This window comes from Haliaeetus albicilla, chromosome 23, assembly GCF_947461875.1.
Source record: "Haliaeetus albicilla chromosome 23, bHalAlb1.1, whole genome shotgun sequence".
Taxonomy (NCBI): Eukaryota; Metazoa; Chordata; class Aves; order Accipitriformes; family Accipitridae; genus Haliaeetus; species Haliaeetus albicilla.
In genome coordinates, this window is record NC_091505.1 from 17184695 (window position 1) to 17207146 (window position 22452).

A 22452-nucleotide genomic window follows, 5' to 3' on the forward strand; every position below is an offset into this window, starting at 1 on the left:
CCACGTCTTGCAGAAGAATGTATGAGCCCTACTGCCCTCCCTACGTCACGTGGCCGGCTTAAAAGACAGAGGGAGGGAGAAAGGGAGTAAGAAAAACAAATACCATATTTTGGGCTGTTTTCTTTGCCTTTTGGGTTTTCCTTTAGCACTCATCCCTCTCTCGTAAGATTTGCAGGTAGTCCCCTGATGCAGGCAGCCAGGACTAGGAGAAAATCATGGGGCAGCAAGAGACCTGGACAAGGGCATTTGGGACACCCGAGACCCGGACAAGGGCGTTTGGGACACCCGAGACCCCACCGTGGCAGAAAGGGTCTGCACGTCCCGTGCTCTCTCTGTGCTGGCCGGTGCCACCGTCCCTGCAGTGGGCAGATCAGCAGGAGAGCGCGAGGATGCACGGGGGTCTCCGGACCTCCCCCCCACAAAGGTGCCCTCCAAGCCCACACAGAGGTCAGAGATGAGACCTGCCACGAAACCATCCCGGGAAAACACAAGGTACACAAAAGCTACAGGACAGCAGCCACAGAACGAGCGACGCCACAAAGCAGCATCGCTGCACCCGTGCTCTGCACGGGCACATAAAGCGGAGAAGTGGGAAAAGGTCGGATATTTTAAGCTGCCATTTGTGATGACTCCCTTTGATTCTCCCCAGCTCTGTGAAAAGCCCCCCTTTCCCTTTCCCAAGCCCGCCTTTCAGCTGGCGAAGCCTATTGAACCCCGAGAGAAGAGCAAGTCCAGGATCAAGGCTTTTTCCCCCAAAGGATGCTGAGACGTGCTGAATGGGAGGGGAGGGCCGGAACGACAGTGCGAACAATGGCACCGCTCCAGAGCATGCTTCAAACAGCAAAGCAGCCGGGCAGACCGGGGCTGCCTCATCTCCCACCCAGCACCGAAGGTATCGCAGCCTCTCTGCTCCCAGCTCCTGCGCGGGAGCTGCAGCTCAGCCGCATCCTCGCAGCCCCGCACGGCATCTGGGTACCACGGGCTCCTGCGAGCGATGAAACCACAAATGGGACTGTTAGCCCTGTATTGGGACAGCAGATGAAATCTTCGTGGCTAGAAGGGGGAAAGTTTGAGCAGTGCGTCCAAATTTTTAGTTAGTTAGTTATTCAAGGACCAATTAACCTTTTCAGGAAAAAAACTCAACCCTGCAGCGCATCTTGCAATGTCACGGTGAAATGATTGTCACGTTTTAGTCAAACAAAAACCTGGCTGAGATTTGAACTTTAAATAAAGTGAGAGAATGTAGAAGTAACAGATTGCCTGCTCATTTGCAGGGGTGGCATCATGTGCGCTTTTGGGGGGAGGGAAGGATTTCACAAACCATCTGCCAAAGTCTGCTGGGCCACAAGTGGTCCTAGGACAACAGCTCAGAAATCCTGTTTCAATCTTTACCCCTTTCTGAGTCCCCACTGCAAGCTCAGGAACACGTGAACCCAGTTTCCCAGTCTCTTCCTAATCACCGCTATTTTAAAGCGAGCTCCAAATTTTAAGAAGTCCAGAAAAATGCCACTGTAGGGCAGTCAGAGAGGGGACAACACAAGCCTCAGACCTTGGTGGGGGGAAAAAGTGTGATGCTTCAGCTCTCCAGGCATTGCTTGCTTTGGCAGGAGCAGCGGAGCAAGGACAGCCAGATCCCTGGCAAGGTGGTAAGCCTGCAAAAGTGAGAGCAAAAGGAAGGCGGCATATCTAATCGTGTGTGCTAAACTAGTATTGAGCGACAGTGGTAATACGTGGTTGCCTCCCACCACACAAATATAAACATGAAATTCAAAGCAAATCAACAGAACGGAACTGCCAGCTCTTCTCTGGCTCTGCACGCTATCAGCGGGATCATAAATATACACGAGTCCTTATCTAAAGTATATTCATCAGTGCAAGAGCCGTGCAGTCTCATATTTCATGTCACACACTGTCCCAGAACAGGCTGAAGTTTGAAACATTAGACCACGAAAAGACGAGTAAGTAAATCAAATGGCAGTGTAGTTTTTAGGCAATGGGGGTTGGGTTTTTTGTTTGTTTTTAAGAAAATCTGCCAGTCCAACAAAAAACTCCCCCGAGGGGACACAAGGCAAGCGAAATCTTCCCCAAGCCCTGAACTTTTACAAGCCCCTAAAGCCACTGATACTTTAACAGCCGAAGATAAATTTCCCTGCCCCAGCTCATTAACAAACTCACTAATTCCCCGATTTCATTAGCCTCCTCCACGCGAGCGTGACCCAGGCCACGAGGGGAACGTTCTACCTCCTGCCAACCACTACCCACCACTCCGTTTCTTTATTCCAGCCACAGGGAGAGACCGTGCCCGCCGGTCGGGCACAGCTCCTCGGGGACCTCGCGGCTCCCCAGGGCCCTCCGGCTGCCGACGGTCCCCGCGCCGGACAGGGAAGCAGCTGGATCCCGGTGCCCCTGGGAGCCGCACACCGTGTAATGGCTCCGCTTTAGAGGGAACGTCGATTTGAGAGGAGCACGGGGACAAAGCTAATGGAGTAGCACTATCAGCCTGCTTTAATGCTTCGCCATTAATTTAAGGCAAGAGGTGCCAGAGGACTGCAGGGAACCCGTTTGCTGCTGCATGGAAACAATGCACCGTGAACAGCCAGGGACCAGATCCCACCACCACGGCTGCTTCCAGCCGGGTCGACTGCAAGGATGTAAAGCACAACACTGGTCCACGTGGGTGCCCGCAAGCCAACAGAAACTGAGACTACTGGGCTAGGTTTAAATTACGTCCAAAAAAAAAAAAAAAAAGAGTAGTGGCCACAGTACCAGGTTCTGTGCAAAGCATCGCAGCCTCGGTGCAGCTGATGGAGGGCAAAGCCCCCGCAGGCACCCCCAGCCCAGCCACGGCAGGACGGCATCGCTCGCAGCCCCGGGGCCACCATCGAACCCGCTCCGCTGCCCAGGCACGAGGCAAGGCGGCCGCACAGGGCAAAAACCCCTCGCCTTGCACGTCGGCAAGCAAATCCAGGGGGAGAAAGATTAGAAAGCAGCACACGTGTGATCCTCAGTGCCAATCTGATCATCACTTTTAAGAGTAAGAGCATTTTAAGGTAATTTTCTAGAAGATTTTCGAACAAGCTAATCAACTTCCCCTTGGAAGAGAAGTGAGTGCATTAGACACTGTTGAATACCTGCTGCTGCCGCTTCTCATTCAGCCCGTGAGCTCCGCTCTGCTCTAAAGGAGAGCTTGCTATATTTGACCTTTGCTTAAACTTTACATGGAGTTTCCATTTGTCTTCCCTGTGAACTCTTCTGCTTATAGATTCATTCTCCAGGAAGACACAGTATTTTTTTTCCCTCAAGGGGATGGACTCATTCTGGAAGACTCCCTCCCGCAATCTTCTCTGCTCTCTCGAGTTCACGTATGTCATTTTACACCTATTCCCGAGTTTCCTTTGGGAGAAGCTGCACATTAAACTGAAAGGCGATTAACTATTATAATTGATTCAAACACAGCCTCTGAAAGGGTGATTTGCTACGGTATGCACAGAAGAGACGACCACAGACCTCAAGAAAACATGCTGCCTTCGGGGGAACCAACTGGTGCCCACTAAACCCTGAGCATCATTCAGCGATGAAACCCAGTTTGACCAGTAAGGCTGAAAGCCTCCGTAACGGAGCTGCCTGCATTGGTGCTTCTTTCCCAATTCTTTTTAACAACCTACTCTGCTGCACATCACGCATATTATTAGCATTATAAAGAACGCATTTGTGCCCCGTTTATCTTCAAAGTCACCATAAAAGTGAACCTGAAGTCTATTACTCAAGTGCTGCTATAGAAATCCGCTTAATTAAATTCTAAAGGGCTTAAACCAAAAATATACATTGTGATGATGTGGGATAGAACATAAACTTTTTAATAGTAGTAACCAAGCACATTTACCATTTCTACAGGTGTAATAAAAATGCTAATATATGTTAATGTTTAGTCTGTGGTTAATGTTTTGTCTTGTTAATTTCCCCAGGGCTTTTATTACTGATTTAAATCTGCCACACTACCCCAGCGATTGCATCGCCTTCCACAAACTGCACACCACACTCTCAAACGAATGCTGATTAACGGAAGCAAAGAAACATTTAGCTAGGACAAACACTCTTATCATATGCTTGTAATCATCATATACATTTTGTCACGAAGATGGGAAAGAGACAACTCCCCGCTCCCTCACTCTTCTCACAGCGGAAAATATGATTATGGGCATAAAAATGAATTTACAAGCCTTTATTTTAGGAAGCACATCATTATTAACTAAGTAATGATTGTTCTTCTGGTTCCAGGCACTCGAGCAGAAGGAACAAACCGAGTATGATAACACAGATGTCTTCTACACACATTTCACTAAAATTCCTCATTAATGGAGTCCTAAATGTTATTAATCAGCTCTATAGTATTACAATTTCCATTATTCAGACATCACCTTGCAAGGATTACATAAGAGGCAGCATCCTAACTCACTCACGCGGAGCAGCAGGAATCGCGGGAAGTGACCTACTCTCCGTGCCGAGGAGAAGAGCATTTAATAATGCATTACCTTTAAATAATGCAATGCTATAATGTGTAAAACGCACACAAACACTAATGCTTAGAATAACAGAGCGCCCGTCACATCAGTGCCCGTGGTGATGCCCAATACATGCTGCAAACATGCACGACAAATGCTCAGGGACCCTTGCAGCTACCAGACCAGGTTACCATGAAGGCCATCACCACCTGGTTTGAATACCAGGTCTTCAAACTCCCGCAGACCACGGAGGCATTAACCAGGCACTTTTATAAAGAAATATAATTTCATTTTTAGATCCCGTCCTTCACGTAGAGCATCACAAGACACTTTGTAGAGGCTCGGTGTCACAGCAGGAACATGGAGCCCAGGGAGGACTGATGGGTGCCCCCTCCCTGGCCTCATTTCTTGTCTGCAAAGACAGCTCTGACCACCAACCGAGAGAAAAACAAGGAAGAGAAAAACAAGAGAGGGCTCAGGAATTGATGGAAGAGGAGCCAACGGCACGGCCACCCTTGCAGACCCCAGCTGCTGCCCAAGGCGCTCGCCATGCCCCAGTGTGACCCAAGGGCTAACTGGCGCTGGGTCCTCAGGGCAAGGAGCAGGATGCGTTCCCCACACAGCCGCGTGCACTGATGCGACAGAGGTGACACGAGAGCTGGCAGGTCCGATGCATCGCGGGGTTACGCGGTCGCTCTACCCCAGAGCCTGCGTAGGGGCGTGGGTGCAGCAGCTCAGAAGAGCAGTGAGGAGCGCAAGGGACTTTTTAAGGGTTTCACCCCTTGGTGCTAATTGCTGAAGCTGGATGATCCCCATCTGCAGTTCTCCCTGCTGCGTCAGGGTTCAAATAGCTTAAATCAGACGGAGACCACCACTGCATTCCCACCGCTGCTCCCGTTAGGGCATGCCACCCCGTCCCCAGGAGGACCTGATGCCCCGTACCTGTGCCGCAGCATCCGAGGCACCTCCACGCTGTGTCCCACCACATCCCGACCCCTGCGCTGACCCGGCTTCTCCCAGCGCAGGATACCCTTTCCCTCAAAGAGCCGTGACCTCGGCGTGAGTCGAGCCCTTTCAAACCTACATAAAATAATGCAAACAAGATGTTTCTTCTTTCTGGCGTCCCCAGCATGCAGCGTTTAATCCTCCGAAGAAAGCTGCTTTGTGTTTAAGCAAAAGGCTGTTTATTGTTATTTATAGGTAGAGAGGAAGTCGGACTAAATGATCACAGTTGTTCCTTCTGCCTTTATAATCCATGACATATAATTAAAGCACAACTTTTCAAGTCAGTGTTTCCCTCCAGTGTTTTGTTAATTCCATATTTAACACAAAATTTGGTATTTCAGTTCTGATGGTCGGACCTCGGCAGCAAACCGCAGGGCAGGCGGCTGGTGCCCCAGACAGGGCTCTGACCCAACCCAGCCAACCGACTAGGAGAGTCAAGGAAAAAGCATTTGCTTAATTTTCAGTACACGCTTACACAGTTTTCCCAAGCAGAGACATTTCCTGGAACAGGGCCCCGTAGCATACTAATGCACCCATTATGGTTTTAAGTTAGATCTCCGCAATATGATGTTTCTTAGACAACCAAACTAAGGCTTTATTCTTGGAAAGAAAAGTCAGCCTTGCCTAAAAGGTGACAACAGAGCAAAAGGGAAGATGTGGAGCAAAATCCAGAGAAAAGCAGGATTTTCTCTGTGCTAGACTGACCAAAGCTAGGTTCAGGAGCAAAACGCGACAGCACCTGGAGCCCAGCCTCTGGTGAAGCCCCGAGCCCCCCGACATGGTGCGTGGCTAACGTGGGGGCACGGCAGAGGCTGGGGGCATGGCTGCTCCTGATCCCAGGCTGCTGCTGCGCCTTTGGGACTCCGATTCCCCGAGGAGGCTGAAGATGCTCCAAACTCAACCAGCTGATTTCAACATTAGCACTGAATCATCGAACTTGCCAGAAAATTCGGGCTCAAGGTAGCGAGGCCCGTTTCTGCTAAGGATGCTAAATACATTGCAATCATACAACTGTGCTTTGTGCATACTATAATGCTCGCACAATTGCTGCTGCAGGCCCCTAAAAAACCCTCCCGTTGCGGGCAATTAAATCTACTCCATCCCAACAGACTGAGAAGCAAAGCAAGGAATTGGCTTGAGGGATTACCAGGTTCTACCAAGAGGTTTAAGAAAAAAAAAAATAAAATAAAATTACTTTCTGCCCCTCTACCTGTTGCAGTAACCGAACAATAACCCCTTTGAGAGCACCAAGTTCAGCGCAGGCTGCGAGGTCCAGCTCTCTGGGAAGAGTTGGCGGGGAAAAGGCTGGGACTGCCCCGTCCCACCGGCAGCCGGGGGAAGCGGAGCCCGGGGCAGCCCTGCTGCCCACCGAGGTCCCCCCCACCGCCGAGGCTGGGGCGATGAGAAACAGCGCGGGGCAAAGCCGGGCAGTGCGACGGCTCCGGGCAAGCGCCGTGCGCTTGTTATTTTCCTTCCCTGGGTTAATTGGTTTCCTTCGCAGATTTCTGTGGGTTTTAATATCGCACCGTGTTTGTGCCTGCGGCGCTACAGAAAGGAACAATCCGAGAGAAATAAATTCCTAGCAGCTTAATTTAGAGAGGAAAAACAGATACCTGCCATCAGTCTGGATCGTAAGCCAGCAAGCCAGAGACAGTGCCTATAATAGGTTATTTAACAGCAGCCGTGTCAGCTGGGTTGCAAATGTGGTCAATACCTACGAGTCCAACTTCCCCCCAGCAGCCATGAGTAGAGATTCAATTATTCTTTGAGAAATACATCGTTAAATAATTAAAAAGTTACTGCATGACTTTTGCCTTTTCTTTTTTTTTAAGCCAGACCGATTCAATTTTGGAAGTATAAAGCCATTATAATGTGTCAGCTAGCAATTAGCTACTGTACACTGTTTATTCTTGAATATAATCTTTGAGTAGAAGGGCAATATTCTTAGAAATGCAGCATTAACTTGTTCCTCAATGACTTTAATATGGCTCTTTTCAAATTACTGCTCATAAAATCTCAGGGAAGAAAAATTTACTGATGATATCCCATCTCCTTAATTAGTTCTCTCTCTCTATCAGCAATCCAATAGCAAGTGTAATATTTATATAAAATAAAGCACACAAGGCTTACCACTAACTCTGCTTTAACTGGCGATATCAAATCAAGCAGGTAAAAAGCAATGGCTGTTTTGCAACCTGTGCAGACTGCGCTCACAGGTATACGCAGCTTTTCAGATTTATACTTCAATAAATGTTTGCACTGAAACCATCCCAAAGGTTTTTATGCCACTAATAGTATTTTTCACTATAAAATGCTCTCCTCCCTTCCTGTGCTGAATGGAAAACCTTTCCAACCCCGAAGGGCTTGGTACCCATCATTCCTCCCCACTCACCCATCCCTTACACAGGACCATAACCCTAATTATTTTAACCTCCCCACAGGAACAACCCCCCTGCCCAGCAGCCACCTTTTGCTCCCTCCATCCACCTTTCTCTTTCCAAAGACCAGTTTCTGCTAAAACAACAAGGCTGTAGGCACCAAAGCTCACCAAACCATTTGAACGGTTTTTAAGCTGCTGAATATCTTCAGCAGAATAATTACAACCATTTGTTTTCCAGCTAAGCCTGGAGCAACCCCACAGCACATCAGCCTCTAGCGAGGGGTGCACAAGGCTCTCCCCGTGGCAATGCCGTGGATCTCCTCAAGCAAAGCTAAAATATAAGCGTAATAATTGTTATTAACGGAAAGTGGTAAAAATATCTCCGCACAGCAGAGATTAGCTGCTGGTAAAATTAATCCATTCAAGGCCAAGAAAGGGCTCAGGAAGGCCCTGTGTTCTTTTTTCATTGTTTTTTTTCCTTCATCTGTTGATTTTTCTTAGTTTTGAAGCTACCAGATCCATAGGAACTTTTTTTCCCTGACAGTCCTAGCCTAATCCAATTAAAGGTCAGCACCAAGATAATTTACCCAAAACATGGCAGACAAGGTAAAAAGACTCCCATTAGATTTTTGCTCATGATAAAGGAATTATATTTCTCCCAAAGACAAATCAGGCTTATTGACAATGTAAATCATTCTTTTCTATAAAGACATAAATATCTGCAGGGCTTTTCTGAGACTTTGTTGTAACACATCTTGTTTTTACATGTACTGCGGTTAGTACAATTGAATTACAGAATGACTTACAGCATTAGATTAGCTTCTGCTTGATTGAGAATATCTTTATAATGGAAATCGGAGTGCGCTTTTAACCTCGTTACAATGCTATACATGTCTGATTAATATATTAAAATGAGTCATTCAACAATAGGCTGTTTGCAGACAGAAATGAAATTAATTCAACTTTATCACAACACCTTTATTAATATCGCCAAACTGAGGACTAGAATTTGATTACGAGAAGCAGATTCCAATAAACTGATATACAACAATTCCAAAACGAGGGAGGGGAAGCATTAGATTAAAAAAAAAAAAGACTAAATACTTTTAATGCTTTTTTGTGCATCTTCTTTACTTTCCACTCACCTTGCAAGTTGTAAGCTGGGCATTCCCACAACTCACTGAAAAGATAAAAAGCTTGCACCAAAATCTTAAGGTAGAAAGTGTTACTGAAGTGCTTTCTGGCTCCTAACCAGCAACGGGAACTACTCGAAGCAAGGCTTAGAAATGTCCTGGACATTTTTCAGCACCTGCTGGGCAAACCCTTTTGGGCCCATCTGCTCTGGGCTACTGGTGCCATTTTGCTGGTCAGAGCCATCCCAGCATCACCTCACGCGGTTCCCGCTGCCCTCGAGCACTCTCCGCTCCCTGTTTTTTGGGTTGTGCCTCAGGGAGGAGACAGAGGATGGATGACTTAAATACCAGCACAGGCAGCTGAGTTATCTACGGAAATAGCTGCTCTCTGGTGCTCTGGAGAGCAGCAGCATGAAGTTTATTTGTACAGTGATACAGATCAATACATGCAATCCAAGAGTTAATAAGCTTTAGAAAGACATAACTCTGAGCACATCAGTCACCCCCAAATTATCCTCACTAACCACCAGGCTCACTCGCCCTCTCCAGGTCAGTGGCTAAGGGCATCATCTCTACCACCGCTGATGGCACAGAAGAGAATTAGGTGTGAAAAGTGATTAGGTTAGAAAGGTACACCTGCATAAAGAATTGCTGAATTTCCCAACTGCTGGCTTGCTTTTTCTTTTTTTTTTGCCTTTTTAAACAGAAATAACTCCGCCAAAGTAGCTGTAGGCTATCCGCACAGCTTTCTACAGCCAGCCTGTTCTCACTCAAATGAGTCTTTGGAAGAATAATGCAGTTAGCAGCAAACCTCACCCTCCGAGAGCAGGCTCCGTGCCCTTGGGGGTTTATTAGTGGGGGAACACAACAGGTAGGGATGGAAAAGGCCACCGGTTCATTTTGCAGTAACCCGAGAGGCCAAGAGGACTGCACGAGAGCTCTGCCAGCAACGAGGGGTGCATTGCTGCAGTGGATGGCTGAAAAATCTGCCTCAATTGTTTGTTGTAATTTTTTTTTCAGCTAAATGTATTTGTAGATGGCATCTTTCATGCCTGGTACCTCAAAGCCACTTTACAGTAAGATGTAAAAATGATATAATTCACAGCACCACACACAGGCAGAGAATTCAAAATAAAGCAAAACACTCACTGCAACCCAGCCCCTCATCCTCTCCAGTGCAAAACAAAATGCCTCTGCTCTGCCCGGGCAGCTCTGGGCACTATTTCTGCTTTGCAGAGGGTCGCTTTTAAGTTTCTGGCTTGTTCTTGGCTCATTCATCAGCATTGCTAATGGGAGAGTTAGTTCTAGTTTTAAGGCAGCAACACTCACAGGGGTTACTGTCACTGGAAGTAAACTCAGCACGGTTAAGATGAAGGATGCCCGGCGAATGACCCCAGATGGAGGTCTTAGTGGAAACTCCAGTCACGGATAATGAGGCCAAAAGAGGGTTTAAGCGTAAAAAGCATAAAGAGATGGATATTGGTGAGCACGAGTCTGGCGTTGCAAAGCTGCGGGTCTTAGCAAGGATAAAAATCTTCAGGAAAGGAAATGGGCCAGAATATATTTTGCTAATAAGGCATCTATGTTAATAGAGGTCGCCGGACGCTGCAGCAATCTGGAGAGCAAGTGAGGGAGCCACGTCCGCGGGGCTGATCCTCAGGGGTTTTATCTTTCTGATGAAACAAAGATGTGCGGCCAGTTTTGAGAGAGAACCCCAGAGGCAGCTCCCCAGTTCCCCCAGTAAGCACAGAGGGCAATGGGTTGTCTGGAGGGACAGTCTGGCCCGAGCTAGATGAGAGGAAAGGCAGTTCATGCCATGGACGTAACTTCTCTGCGGGCTCCTCAGAAGCCAGGCGAGTCAGCCCAGACGTAAAAACCTCCCGCTTCTGCCATGCACCAGCTTGTAGCATCCTTCAGGTAAACTAAATCTGGATCTCAGCAAGGACCCTGAGCGTAAGGCTGGTGCAATTCTGAAAGAGGTTCAGCTGTAAAGCTCAGCTGCAAATACGCTCCCAGTGACTGGGCTGTGCCCCAGCCCTCCCAGTTTGGAGGGGCAGCGCCTCCCCAGCCAGCACCTCCAGGACCCATCGCTCCTGAAGCAGCAGAAGCCTCAAGACACCCGGAGGGAACTTTCTGACACTGTGATCTTTGGTTCAGCCTGAAATTCAGGGGGTTTTCCACTTAAATCCAATCTACTTCAAGACCTCAGATTATGTCCTTGACCATTACAATCTACTACACAATGAGACAGTTTGAAATTTCAAAGCCTAAAGCGCAGTGCCCAAGGAACAGACACCCCCATACATCCCCTCCTGCAACGTGCACAGTCTGCTTTGGATGACACAATCACCAGCTCTCTCCTCTCCTACATCCCAAAGTATCCCACGTCCAGCTGCCAAATACAGCTGTGATGGAAGCCAGGAAAAAGAAGAAAGATGAGACAAAAAGGCGACGCTCTGTGCAGTGAAGAAAGCTGCGTAATATTGCAAAGCTGTGTACCCTCATTTCTAGCTGTTAAGACTGTATGCTGCACCACTGCCTCTGTCAGCTCTTTGTACTAACGTCAGGGCATCTCAGAACCAAGTATCTTTTTAAACGCTTGGGGGCCAGCTGCATAACACAACAAATCAGCTCCTCCACTAAAACAAGGAACAGGCCAAGTGCAAACAGGTACACAGAACCAGTCGTTAATCTGCACGAGATCTTTAGGCTTGTTCTGACTTCAGCTCAGAAAAGATGCAAGACATCCCGCCACATGCAACCTGCGTGCATCTCGCTCGCGCTGCAGCCGGCATATGATTTGAAGTGAAATCAAGCCAGGCTCAGTGGGCGCCGTATGATATTCCCGCCCCTAAAATGCAGCAGCCTGAAAAAGCTCTTTTTAAGCCACAGAGTAGTGGGGATGAAGTTGCCACCAGCCGAGTGATCTGCCACTGACTGAAGTCAATGAAAAAATTCATGTGAGCTGCACTGCAAAGATGGGTTGGGCATCAAACGCGCTGTCAAAAAATGCTCCCCGTGCTGCCGTGTGTGCGTGCAGGGAGGCAGGAGCACCATTAGCAGCTACCTTCTACTTTTAATGAAAAAAAAAAGCATCACTGCAAATTCCATTGAAATGGTACAACATGCCAGAGGCTAGAACATGTCCAGTTGAAAAGACAGAGGGAGAGCAAAAAAGGACATGACAATATAAAAGTTTACAAATAGATGCAAAATCAAACGCTATTTTAAATTAAACCCATGTTGATATTTAATGCCATCTCCTCTGGCTTTGCACTGGCAGGTTTGAGCATTGCTGGCCACATCCACTGCTTCCACCTAGCAGCTCTGTGCAGCCCCACACACTCGCCCCACTTCATCCAGACCCAATTCTTTGACAAATTGACCCAAAGCCTCACCGTGCCATTGGGGCAAGCAGGAGGGGAGACCAGCATGCCACTTTGCCCATGCTGGACCCCAGCAGAAAAAGGGCAAAGGTGACCAAAGACCATGAAAGGATGCTACCTGTGTCCTCTAGAGGCAAAGCTCTTGTTAGCAGTGAATTAATTAAGTGTGACACCAATGGCCTCCCTCCCCAGGCCAACAAGAGGTAAAACTTTCACTAGGCTGAGACTAACCTCTGAGCCTCACTCCCTTAGAAAGGCAAGTGACGGTCAAGAGCACCCATCCCAAAGTCCCTTCCAAAAATGAGATGCAGACCCTTAATTCGCTACTGCGTATTTGAACATTAAACCAAAGATTTAAAAACAGCAGCAGCATGCCAAAGTCACTGGATCAAAAGTGTTGATACTGGGCTGCAAAACTGCAGGCATGAATAATTTTTGCCCTTATTCTTTCAGCACCAGCCAAGCCACCAACAACATGGGGATTTCTAGATCAAAATCAACCCCTTACAGTTCAGCGCCTTGCCATATGCTTCCCTAACTATCAGAAAATCTTTAATATCTGAAACCTCTTCAGACAACGAATTGTAATACTCCCAAGGTATTTCCACAGGAACAGGAATGTTGCTGATACTGTCGTTGGTGATCAGGTTTATTTTCATCCTGCAGCAGGAACAGATGCTTGCTTTCACATGCCTTATCAGGCATGTTACACTGCCTATCGCAAAATGGTTAACAAAGGTACATGATAAACACACCTTGGGATAGCTACGAGTGGGTCTGAGCTTACTGAAAACCAAAACCTCACCCATATTTCCAGTTTTAAGTGAAAAATAGAGCTAGTTACCAGCAAGCATTAGAGAACAGCCTGAGGATTAAACTTTGCCGATAAAGAAACTGAAAATACAGAGGCTGTACATCCAGCCGACTATCCCATGAGCAATGCCAGCAGAAAGCAACCCGCATTAAAAGTACAAAGAAACCGATCTCGGCGTCTCAAAGGGAGTGACTTCTCGAACACTGCTGTAATTTCAAAGCTTTCCTCACAAGTCTCTTGCCAGCTCTAGCACAGAAAGAAATCCATTAGCAGAAAGGAAAACTCACCGGAGCTCCCTGCCGCTGCAACCCACCGAGTAAAGCAGCTTCCAGCAAGTCACCAGGTGAGCTGGCTCCAAAAGCAGCTCACGGGCAGCATCCAGGGAAAACTGCACCGGCATTGCCGTGCTGACAAATGCACTGAATCACTGTGTACAGTGACAGGTATTTTCACCCCTGAGTGTCAAAAGTCCCTTTACTTACATATTCTTGATTTTCATCCCTGTGCATCTGCTGGTGCTGCAAATTTCTACACCAATTTGCAACAGAGCAACATTTCTCTCTGTGGTGCTACAAGCAATTAAAGTAGCTGGTTATCTTTTCAGCAGGCTCATGGTCTCCCTACCAGGATTCCCCCAAAAATCAAGGGCAAATGAGGCTCCAGTTTGCCCAACTCTGTTCCTCCTTGGGGCTCCCACGGCCAGCGTCAGAGCTGGGTTCACAGCCGGCACTCTGCCTGCGCTGGCTGGGATGAGCCCTCCGGCTTTGGGATAAAACCAAACGCAGCCCGCACTGTGGCTTTGCCCCCTCGGCAGCTCTGCAGCACAGCTATATAACCTAGTTAACCCAAACCTGAGCAGTCTTTTAAAGGTGTTTGCAGGGAAGTAAAACAGCAGGGATGCGCTCACAGTGCAAGCGCATCGAGAACTGCACCCTGTTCCCGTACGGCGCTGGTACCCTTCCTCTAACCTGCTCCTCTCCAAAGCACAGACGGGTGCGATCAGTTGAACGAAGGTCTGGCTACCTTCATTTTGCAATTTAACTGGATTTTCTAGAAACTCAACCATCAGTTCTGAGTGAAGAAAAACACTTTACTGAGCTCCCTGGTCTTTCCTTTCTAGGCGATACTCTGCAGGTGGAGCTGCGCGGTTCCACCGACTGCAAGGGGAGCAGCAGGGGCCGGGCAGCTCTATCAGCCCACATCTTTGCATTTCTCCCTAGCGATGCAGATGTCCAGGCTGGGGCACACCTGCCTGCCAAGTTTCTTGATATGTTTTTTTGGTGGTGGGTTGCTGGTGGTTTTCATAATGTACTTTTTCTATGAGACTTGTAAGACTAATCTTGCATTCCTTTGCAACCCGTTCTCATTCCCAGATTTGGTCACGTTACAGACACATCAGCTCCAGAGTATCTTCTGTGCCTGATCCTGATTACGCTAACACGTACGGGTCCTGCCAAGCAGAAAGTCCTATTGCACGAGGCAGGGAACAGCGACTGCAGCTCCATATCCAGACGGAGAGGCACCACGCAACAGCTAAAGGGCAGGAGAAGTCCTGCCACCCCATCCGAAGGGCTGAGAGGGGACACGTGCCCTGCTGGGTGTGCAGGACAAAGCAGCTAATGCAGCCAAAATCCACCTCCCTTTCTCTGACCACTCACACCTGCAGTGCATCCTCCTCCTCACATGCAAGACATGGCTACAGCCTCACCCCAAGCCACCCACCTTTTTTGGTTTGTGTCTCACTATACTACGAGTTGCCTGTTGTTTCCAACTCTGTTGGGATGGGTTCAAAACCCTGATGAGTTACGGAGCAAGGGGGAGAAGCATTAAGAAAAAAATATTTACATAGATAAATTAATATCTGTGTCAAATTAACAGCCTTCACACCTCAACTCTGCACCCTTTCAAAATAAATTTACAGTGCTGGCTTAAGGTAGGGAACCCCACGGGAGATCAACTATTAGCTATGTAAGACACCCAGACCCGTCATCTCTCTTGTACTTACAACAGCAGAGAAAGTATTAACTTCAAGAGGTGCTGGGGTTGAATATTTTATGAAGTTTATTCGTACTGCATCTCTCAGATTGTCTTTGTTTGTGGTAGAAAGCACAAAGAGACTGACTAAAATCACTCTTCCCTACATTCATGATTAAAATATCTACAAGAGGTGGACGTACTAGGCACATTTTCAACCAGGGAAAAAGTAGCAGATAGGAAAATTGATATTGATATAGATATAGCCCTAGACAGAAAATTTTTTTCCCGATCTGCCAGAAACTCAGCCTCCTTGATAAAGTATTTTAATAGCATATTTTAGTGGGGAAGTTTTTAAACAGACAAATTGTAGAAATAATAAAGCCCTAACACACCACCGCTGACAAATTAGCTATTAAAGCAAGGCTTGGGATGGGAACTGCCTACCGCCATATTACTGAATTCACTCTTCTGCATTGCTGTTTACATACCAGGAACACCACCAGCACATAGGCTTACATTTAAATGCATGCCTGGAGGCGCACAGTTTCCAAAAGCAGATTAACAGTAGTATGACTCCTCATCTTGGGGACTGCCGAGCTCCTCAGAAACCTACCTGGAGGCTCTGCAACACCTCTGGAGCTCGAGTTCACATGCCCCTTGTAGCCAGGTCTGCTGTAAGCTATAAAAGGGGTCCAGGTCCCCGTGCAAATGCCTGCACCCAGCCTAGGGGTGGGTGGCGAGGGGGACAGAGGAGCAGCCGCATGGAGGGAGGATGCTCGGTCAGGTAATGCACCCGAGGACCTGAAATACCAGGAGGAAAAACTACTGCTGCAGAAGCGCCACCAATGACGTGAAAACCAAAGAAGCCCAAAGGACAGACAAGGGCAGTGGTGCTGTTATTCCAGCCATAATCACTACGGGCATGGAAGATAAGTTTTCCATAATTCCAGGGGATTTTAATAACAATTAAATAACCTGTCATTATCCTTAATAACATACAGGTGAATTGAACTTTGCCTACAGAAGCAGTGGTGGCCAAGGTCAGTAATAAAAGAGGTTGACATGAGAAGCCAGCACAAGAGCAAAGCCCCACATTCTCAAAGACAACTCCCGTGGCATTTTATACTTTGATATGACAATGGTGTCTAAAACCAATCATATTTACAGGATAACAGTAAATACAACTGTTTGCTTCCGGGTATATTCTTTGAAATCCAATATGTGCTGATAAGTTTAACAGAGAAACTTTCATTCCAGCACAGCTAAAAAAAAAAATTTAAAAAATTGTATTCTATCCCTTACAGGCAGAAATATTTACCCAGATGCAGACTGGCTATCAGAGTCAGGCCATCTGCAATGCTGTAGTTAAGACTGTCAGCACTTCCCATTACTGCCTTACTCCTCTACCGAACAGCTCATACCTTCATTCGTAAAAAAAGTTGCTCTGGGCTCAGGTTTGACGTAAGAGCCTTAGCTGAGCAACACTGGTGTTTTAAAAATAAACTTTAAAAACCCAGTGGCCATTCTCTTTATAGTGACAATTGCAAGACAATTGGCTGGCTTGGCCTGGATTTTTTTCCTCTGCACTCCTATAACTCAAAAATGTCTCTAGAGCAAATAAAAGAATCACTCGAGTATTAAATAATCAAGAGGAATTATGTTTGAATAAGTACCTAACTATATACGGCACTAATGAATTCAAACAGCTCTATCAAATACAAAAGCACTGAATGCTTTTGCAATGCTCAATGGTTTTTTATTTTAAAGGAAGTCAGTTTATGTTCTGGTTTGGCAGAGAATGGGCAGATTATGGCTCTACTGCCATGGCTTGTGTTGACTTTAGTGGCATTTGATCTACTCATCCTCCCACAAACAAATTCTCTGTAGACAGATCAAGGTCTCAAGATTTGATAATATAACTGACAGTCATGTTCCTTCACTGTATACATGGACATCTTCAAGAAAAAGTGCATTTTTATTGTTGTGCCAATAAAAGAAGAATATGGGAGGAGAAACACTTATCCTTTCAGGATCGTATAGCAATGCACATGTTGCGTGTGCTTGCAAAATCTGGCATACAGCCTGTAAGGGCAATGTTTCTGTTCTGCCTTAGCACCTACACGCACGGTAGGTTTGCTGGTGCAAAACATGTTGGATGCTTTTGCTCACAGCTGAGTACGCCAGCTGATCTTTCAAGATCAAATAGGCTCACACTACATGTAGAAGTAAGTTTTGTTTCTTGCTGCCTTGGAAATGCCAAGTGGGCTTAGAGTTGAGCTGGGTTTTCTCTCTGGTATACATCATTATCACCTGGAACATAAATTCTCCATCTCACCTGACCTCAAGCTAAACCTACAGTTACATCTCTGCTCCTTTGCTGTTCCAGAGAGGGTTGACAGGTTCTCATCGATGGGAGAGGAACCTGCCCTGGCTCCACAGCAGCAGAAGTCGATCCCAGCAGAGCTGCTGCCCCCAGGCCCCACCAGCTGGAATCTCCCTGTCTGTGGTCCGGGGGACACAAGAAATGCGTGGCAGGCTGCTGTAAAACAGGGATTTTCTGCAGAAAGGGGCTGAGGCATGCAGGTTGAAAGCCATGTCCTGCACTGTACCCTGGAGCCTAACGTGCTGCCCACGAGTCCTGCCTGCACCCATCTGCCCGGGTGACCAACAGCAAAACCCAGCCTTCAGCCACAGCCTCCTCCTGGACACTGCAACACAAGAGTAATCCAACTTACTGGAGGTTTGGTCCCTAAATCCCTTCTAAGCAACGAGAAGAGCTTGCACCATGTGTGCCAAACTACCCAAAGGGTGTGAAACCGCCCGAGTGCCACCACGTTATTTCACAGCCTGCATATGTGCGGTGGCATGTCTCAGGCAATCACTAAGAAAGATGGCACATAAAACGGCACAGAAGAGTGCTGCTGGCTGAATGCCACATAGCTCAAAATCCATAAGCCGATACATTTCCACGGTCCCCAAAAAGATAAGAGTTACTTACGGTGCAAGTACTACAGTGACCTACATAAACACAGCTCTTTTGTAAACAGGAGTCAAGAACGACAGGAACAAGCAGCTAACAGGGAAACGGTGGCAGATTTTAATCATCGTTGGCTGTAAGCAAACTACAACAACATTCCTGCACCTTTGCCCCCATCCCCAACTCTACCCTACCTGCACGGAGCAGCTCAATTGCATCTCAAGAAAAACCTCCTCTGCAAAACAAGCGTCGTATTACCACAGTCCATTTGTCCTTGGCGTTCAGAGCAGCAGGATTTGCTGAACAAGAAAGCCTCAGTTTCTCGGGAGGCTCAGAAATTCACACAACTTGTTTTTAGAGAGTCAGGTCACTCCTAATAAAAAAGAAATAACCTCGTCCCTGGGATTAAATGCAGCCCCAAACTGGAATGAGTTACCAAAAGAGGGAAAACCAGATCTCCTTTAGTAAATCAGGAAGCAGGGGATGCCATAGTACGTGCCTCCACTTGGCATCTCCCTGGAGGTTCATTTTAGCGCTGTTAAAAGAGGCAGGGGACACCTGGAGTGCAGCACCAGCCTTTCAGAGCTACCTAAGGCAAGTGCAACGCCCAGGGAGTACTGAAGATGCCGGGACATCTCAGCTCCTGATCTCACAGCCCAGGTACAAGGCTGATGCCAGGATTACTCCAGACCCTTCTGCTCTGACCAACCTGAAAAGACGCAAAGCCCTTAACTGAAGCCCAGGCCCCACAAACACCAGTTTCAAATGCTACCAAAAGTTTTAAAAAAAAATCAGAGAATTGGGTTGGGAGGGGGGGAAGGAGATAGGAGCTGGTAATTGAAGCATTTGGGGTTTCTTGCTTGGAGGAAAGGGGCAGGTTGGTTTCAACACGTAGAGCTCGTGGAACACAACTGAGCCCTGCTGTGGCAGCGAGCTAGAGGAACTGCAGAAAACTACTCACGGTTGTTGAGAGCTTTCCTTCGTTCTTCTGCACGTAGACGATCGCATCCCGCACCAAGGAGAAGAGGTTCAGGAGGACGTGCTCCATGTCATAGATGCCGTGCATGCCTTTGGTCAGCCCCTCCAGAGACCCGATGTACTCTCGCCAGTGGTTATCGATCTCTACGACGCTTGCCAAGCAGCCGTGCATCACCACGCTGCAGTAGCCGGCACAGGGCTTGGCCAGGAGGAGCCCCTGGCAGTGGGAGCAGTACCACATCTTTAGCAGCGCTCGTCCACAGTCCTTGCTGAATTTTAAGTGGTCAGTAGTGTTTATCACCTCGATCCCCAGGTTGAGAGCCTGCAGAAAGACTCGCGTGGCCTGCAGCGACTTGGACACCTGCGTCATCATCATCTTCGGGTAGTTGCCAAAGACCTTGAGGTCTCTCCTGGCCGCCCGCAGGCATTCAGTCATTTCCACGGAAGGATCGGGGAAGCCGGGATTAATCAAGTGAGAGTAAACCAAAGGGAATAAACTGTCAAAAAATTCATTTATCATGTCATTAACGCTAATGTCAGAGCCCAATATGTACAGCGAGACATCAGTAAAAAGTTCTCCAACAAACTTTAGAGCTCTGGGGCCCATGCTCTGGTAGTGGGTCCTAAACATGCTGTTGGTGAAGTTTCTTGCATGCCGTACTACAATTTCAAAGGCTTCTGCAAAACAGAACAAAAAAAAAATGTTATTAAGAGACGATGAGCTCAGAAACAGGGAGGATAACGTTATACCGCATTACTGCTGCAAAGGCTGGTCCCATCCTGCCCACTTCGGGTCAAACGCCTGCTGGCAGCTGTGCCTGCTGCAAAACTTACCGGCATCAGCGATTTTCAGGGGAAATGCATACGTTCTTTAAAACACAAGCTACATTTCAAAATGGCAAAAAACTATGATCTAGTTAACATTTCAGCTTTTAAAGAAAATATTGATTCAAGAAAAGGGCTAGACTGCAATTTCTTTCTCTCCCCCTTTCATATTGATTTGAAATTAACAGGAATTCTATCTTGAGACTTAATTTAAGACAGAGATAAACGTCTGACAAACTGTACAGTGTTTAAAATCAGGAAACAGTAAATGCTGACATTCCATTATGAAAAGGAAAATATTTATAGGAGCTTAATCACAGAGGATATTCGGACTCGACCCCCAGCACCCACCCTGCACTAAGCATCCTCAAAGCCATTTGAAAAGCCTCTGCAGCGCTATAGCTTTCCTGAATGCGTCAGGCTCACTTCAGCTCCAGATCCAACGTTTCTTCTGCCCCGGGCATGAGCTGCTCCGTGGTCCAAAGCGATGCTGAGAGCTGGCGACGCAGCGTCCATCCGCGGGTGCCCAGCCAGGACCACTCTCGCACACATCAGGTTGTGCCAAACTGCCCCGCGAAGCTCCAGTTTTACACGAAGACCGTCAATTTGGTAGGAAAAGCCAGGTTGCATTCTCCCCTCTCCACCTTCAAAGACGAGGACTTTCTGCCCACACCTCCTCCACTCGGCAAGCAGGAGAGCCTCCAGCAGCACAGTCACTGCCCGGTTATTCCCTTAATTACAGCCCGCCTCACCAGGAGGCTTCCAAAATGTCCACACTCAGGTATGCAAAGACAACGTATCTACACACACCCTAGTTTGCAAGTTAAAGCATTACAAGGGGAGGCCACCAGTGCAAACTAAAGTCTTTTTCTTCGGCCAAATCTCTCTACCAGCCTGTGTCCCACCCTCCAGGGTACTATTCATAAAATGCTAAAAATAATGAACAGCCTCTCAGTTCACAGGTCACTGATACCCCGCGATGTAACCGCTTTCAACTGTGTCACTCTGGAAACACACATCCAGGCTCAATTTGCATGAAAATTATTCATGTTCAATAATTAAAGGGAATGTTTAATTTTTAAAACCGTAAGTGTTATTTTTCCCATTTGTTAAAGCTGGGATGCAGCTGAGCATGGCCTGACGTGTCTCCACAGGGGTTTGTTATCAACGCTATCACAAGCAATGTCAGGCCTTGCTGCTCGCCCTGCATAACCTCTCACATTACTCAAGAGCTTTTGAGACCATCACATCTCCAGGACTTCCAACTCTTTCCTCCCGGGTGCCCCCTTTGCAGAAAAGCCTGGTGGGACAAGGACCCAATGCTGTTTGCTGCCCTCCACACCAGCATGCAGAAAGCTACGGTGTAAGCAGCAATCAAAGCAGAAATTACTGAAATACAAACAGCGTCTCCATCCCATCTGGTGCCCGCGCAGCTCTCGGGCATGCTGCTAAAGCAGTTTGTCCACAGCTCCCGAAACCCACACCGGGACTGCCCCAGAGCAACCATCTGCATTCCCAGATGACAGCAACCCTTCCTAACAGCACCCAGTGAGGGATGCAGCGGTCCAAGGACACAAAGCCCCTCTCTCCGTGCCTCCCTCTCCACGACGGCAGGCATCTCGCTCCTCACGCCCATACAGAGTATTGCAAAGCTTTCCAGGCACGTCTGACACAGAGCGGGGTAAACGTGTGGGCTATGCAAGCAGAGCAAATTCTGGTTGCATTGTTATTAAAAGTTTTAAAACAAAAGAAGTCTCTTTAAATAGGGCACATGGATTACAAAACTTTTTTCCATCTTTATCCTCAAGAGCACCAGAATAGCTTTTGCCTCAAAGAGCACAAAGAACTTTTTGGACCAGTGTTTTTTTGACAGCACTGCAGACAGTGCCAGGATTTTCATGCTGTGCCTCACCATTCGCCTTTAACCTCTTCTCTGTTAGTTCCCTTAGAAAAAGTCATCCCTCTTCCCTTTTCTCGCTCCTCTGTGCTTTGCAAGTTATCATCAGAGCCAAGAGACTCTTCGCTGATTAGAAAAATATTCCAAGCTCCTATGCAAACCTCCTATGGCGAGAAATGCTTCAGAAAGGAATCAAGAACAGTGGCATATCAGAAAAGCATGCACACACAGTCCCACTGCTTTAAAGGTCATGACATGCACATAATTTTTATCATAATAACTGGCTAAGAGTGTCTATTTTATGCGCCTTGGAGCTTTTGCATATATCCATTAGAAAGCGCAACAGGGACTATAAAAGCATATGGAGCCTCCTGCTGCCCTATTAATAGATGCAAGAAATAATAAAACTTTGTTAAAAAAAAAAAAAAAAAAAAAGTCTTACACATCCAGAATCTCTTGCACTGAACTCCCCTAGTAGTTCCTTATTCTGAAATATTCCTCGCAAAGGGCTGGCTGCAAGAATATTAAAGCCCCAGCTGCCAGCAGCAGAAGTGACCCACGGCCAGAATCCGAGCACT

At 47.3% G+C, this 22452-nt stretch overlaps 1 protein-coding gene across 2 annotated transcripts in view; it reads right to left on the minus strand.

Annotated features, from left to right (window-relative positions):
• GPC3 (glypican 3) overlaps positions 1–22452 on the minus strand; it is a 154178-nt gene that overhangs the window by 63974 nt on the left and 67752 nt on the right. For both annotated transcript variants that reach the window (XM_069811408.1, XM_069811409.1), the window contains one exon: positions 19136–19830. In XM_069811408.1, the coding sequence (XP_069667509.1) occupies positions 19136–19830 (695 nt within the window). The remainder of the gene's footprint in view (positions 1–19135; positions 19831–22452) is intronic.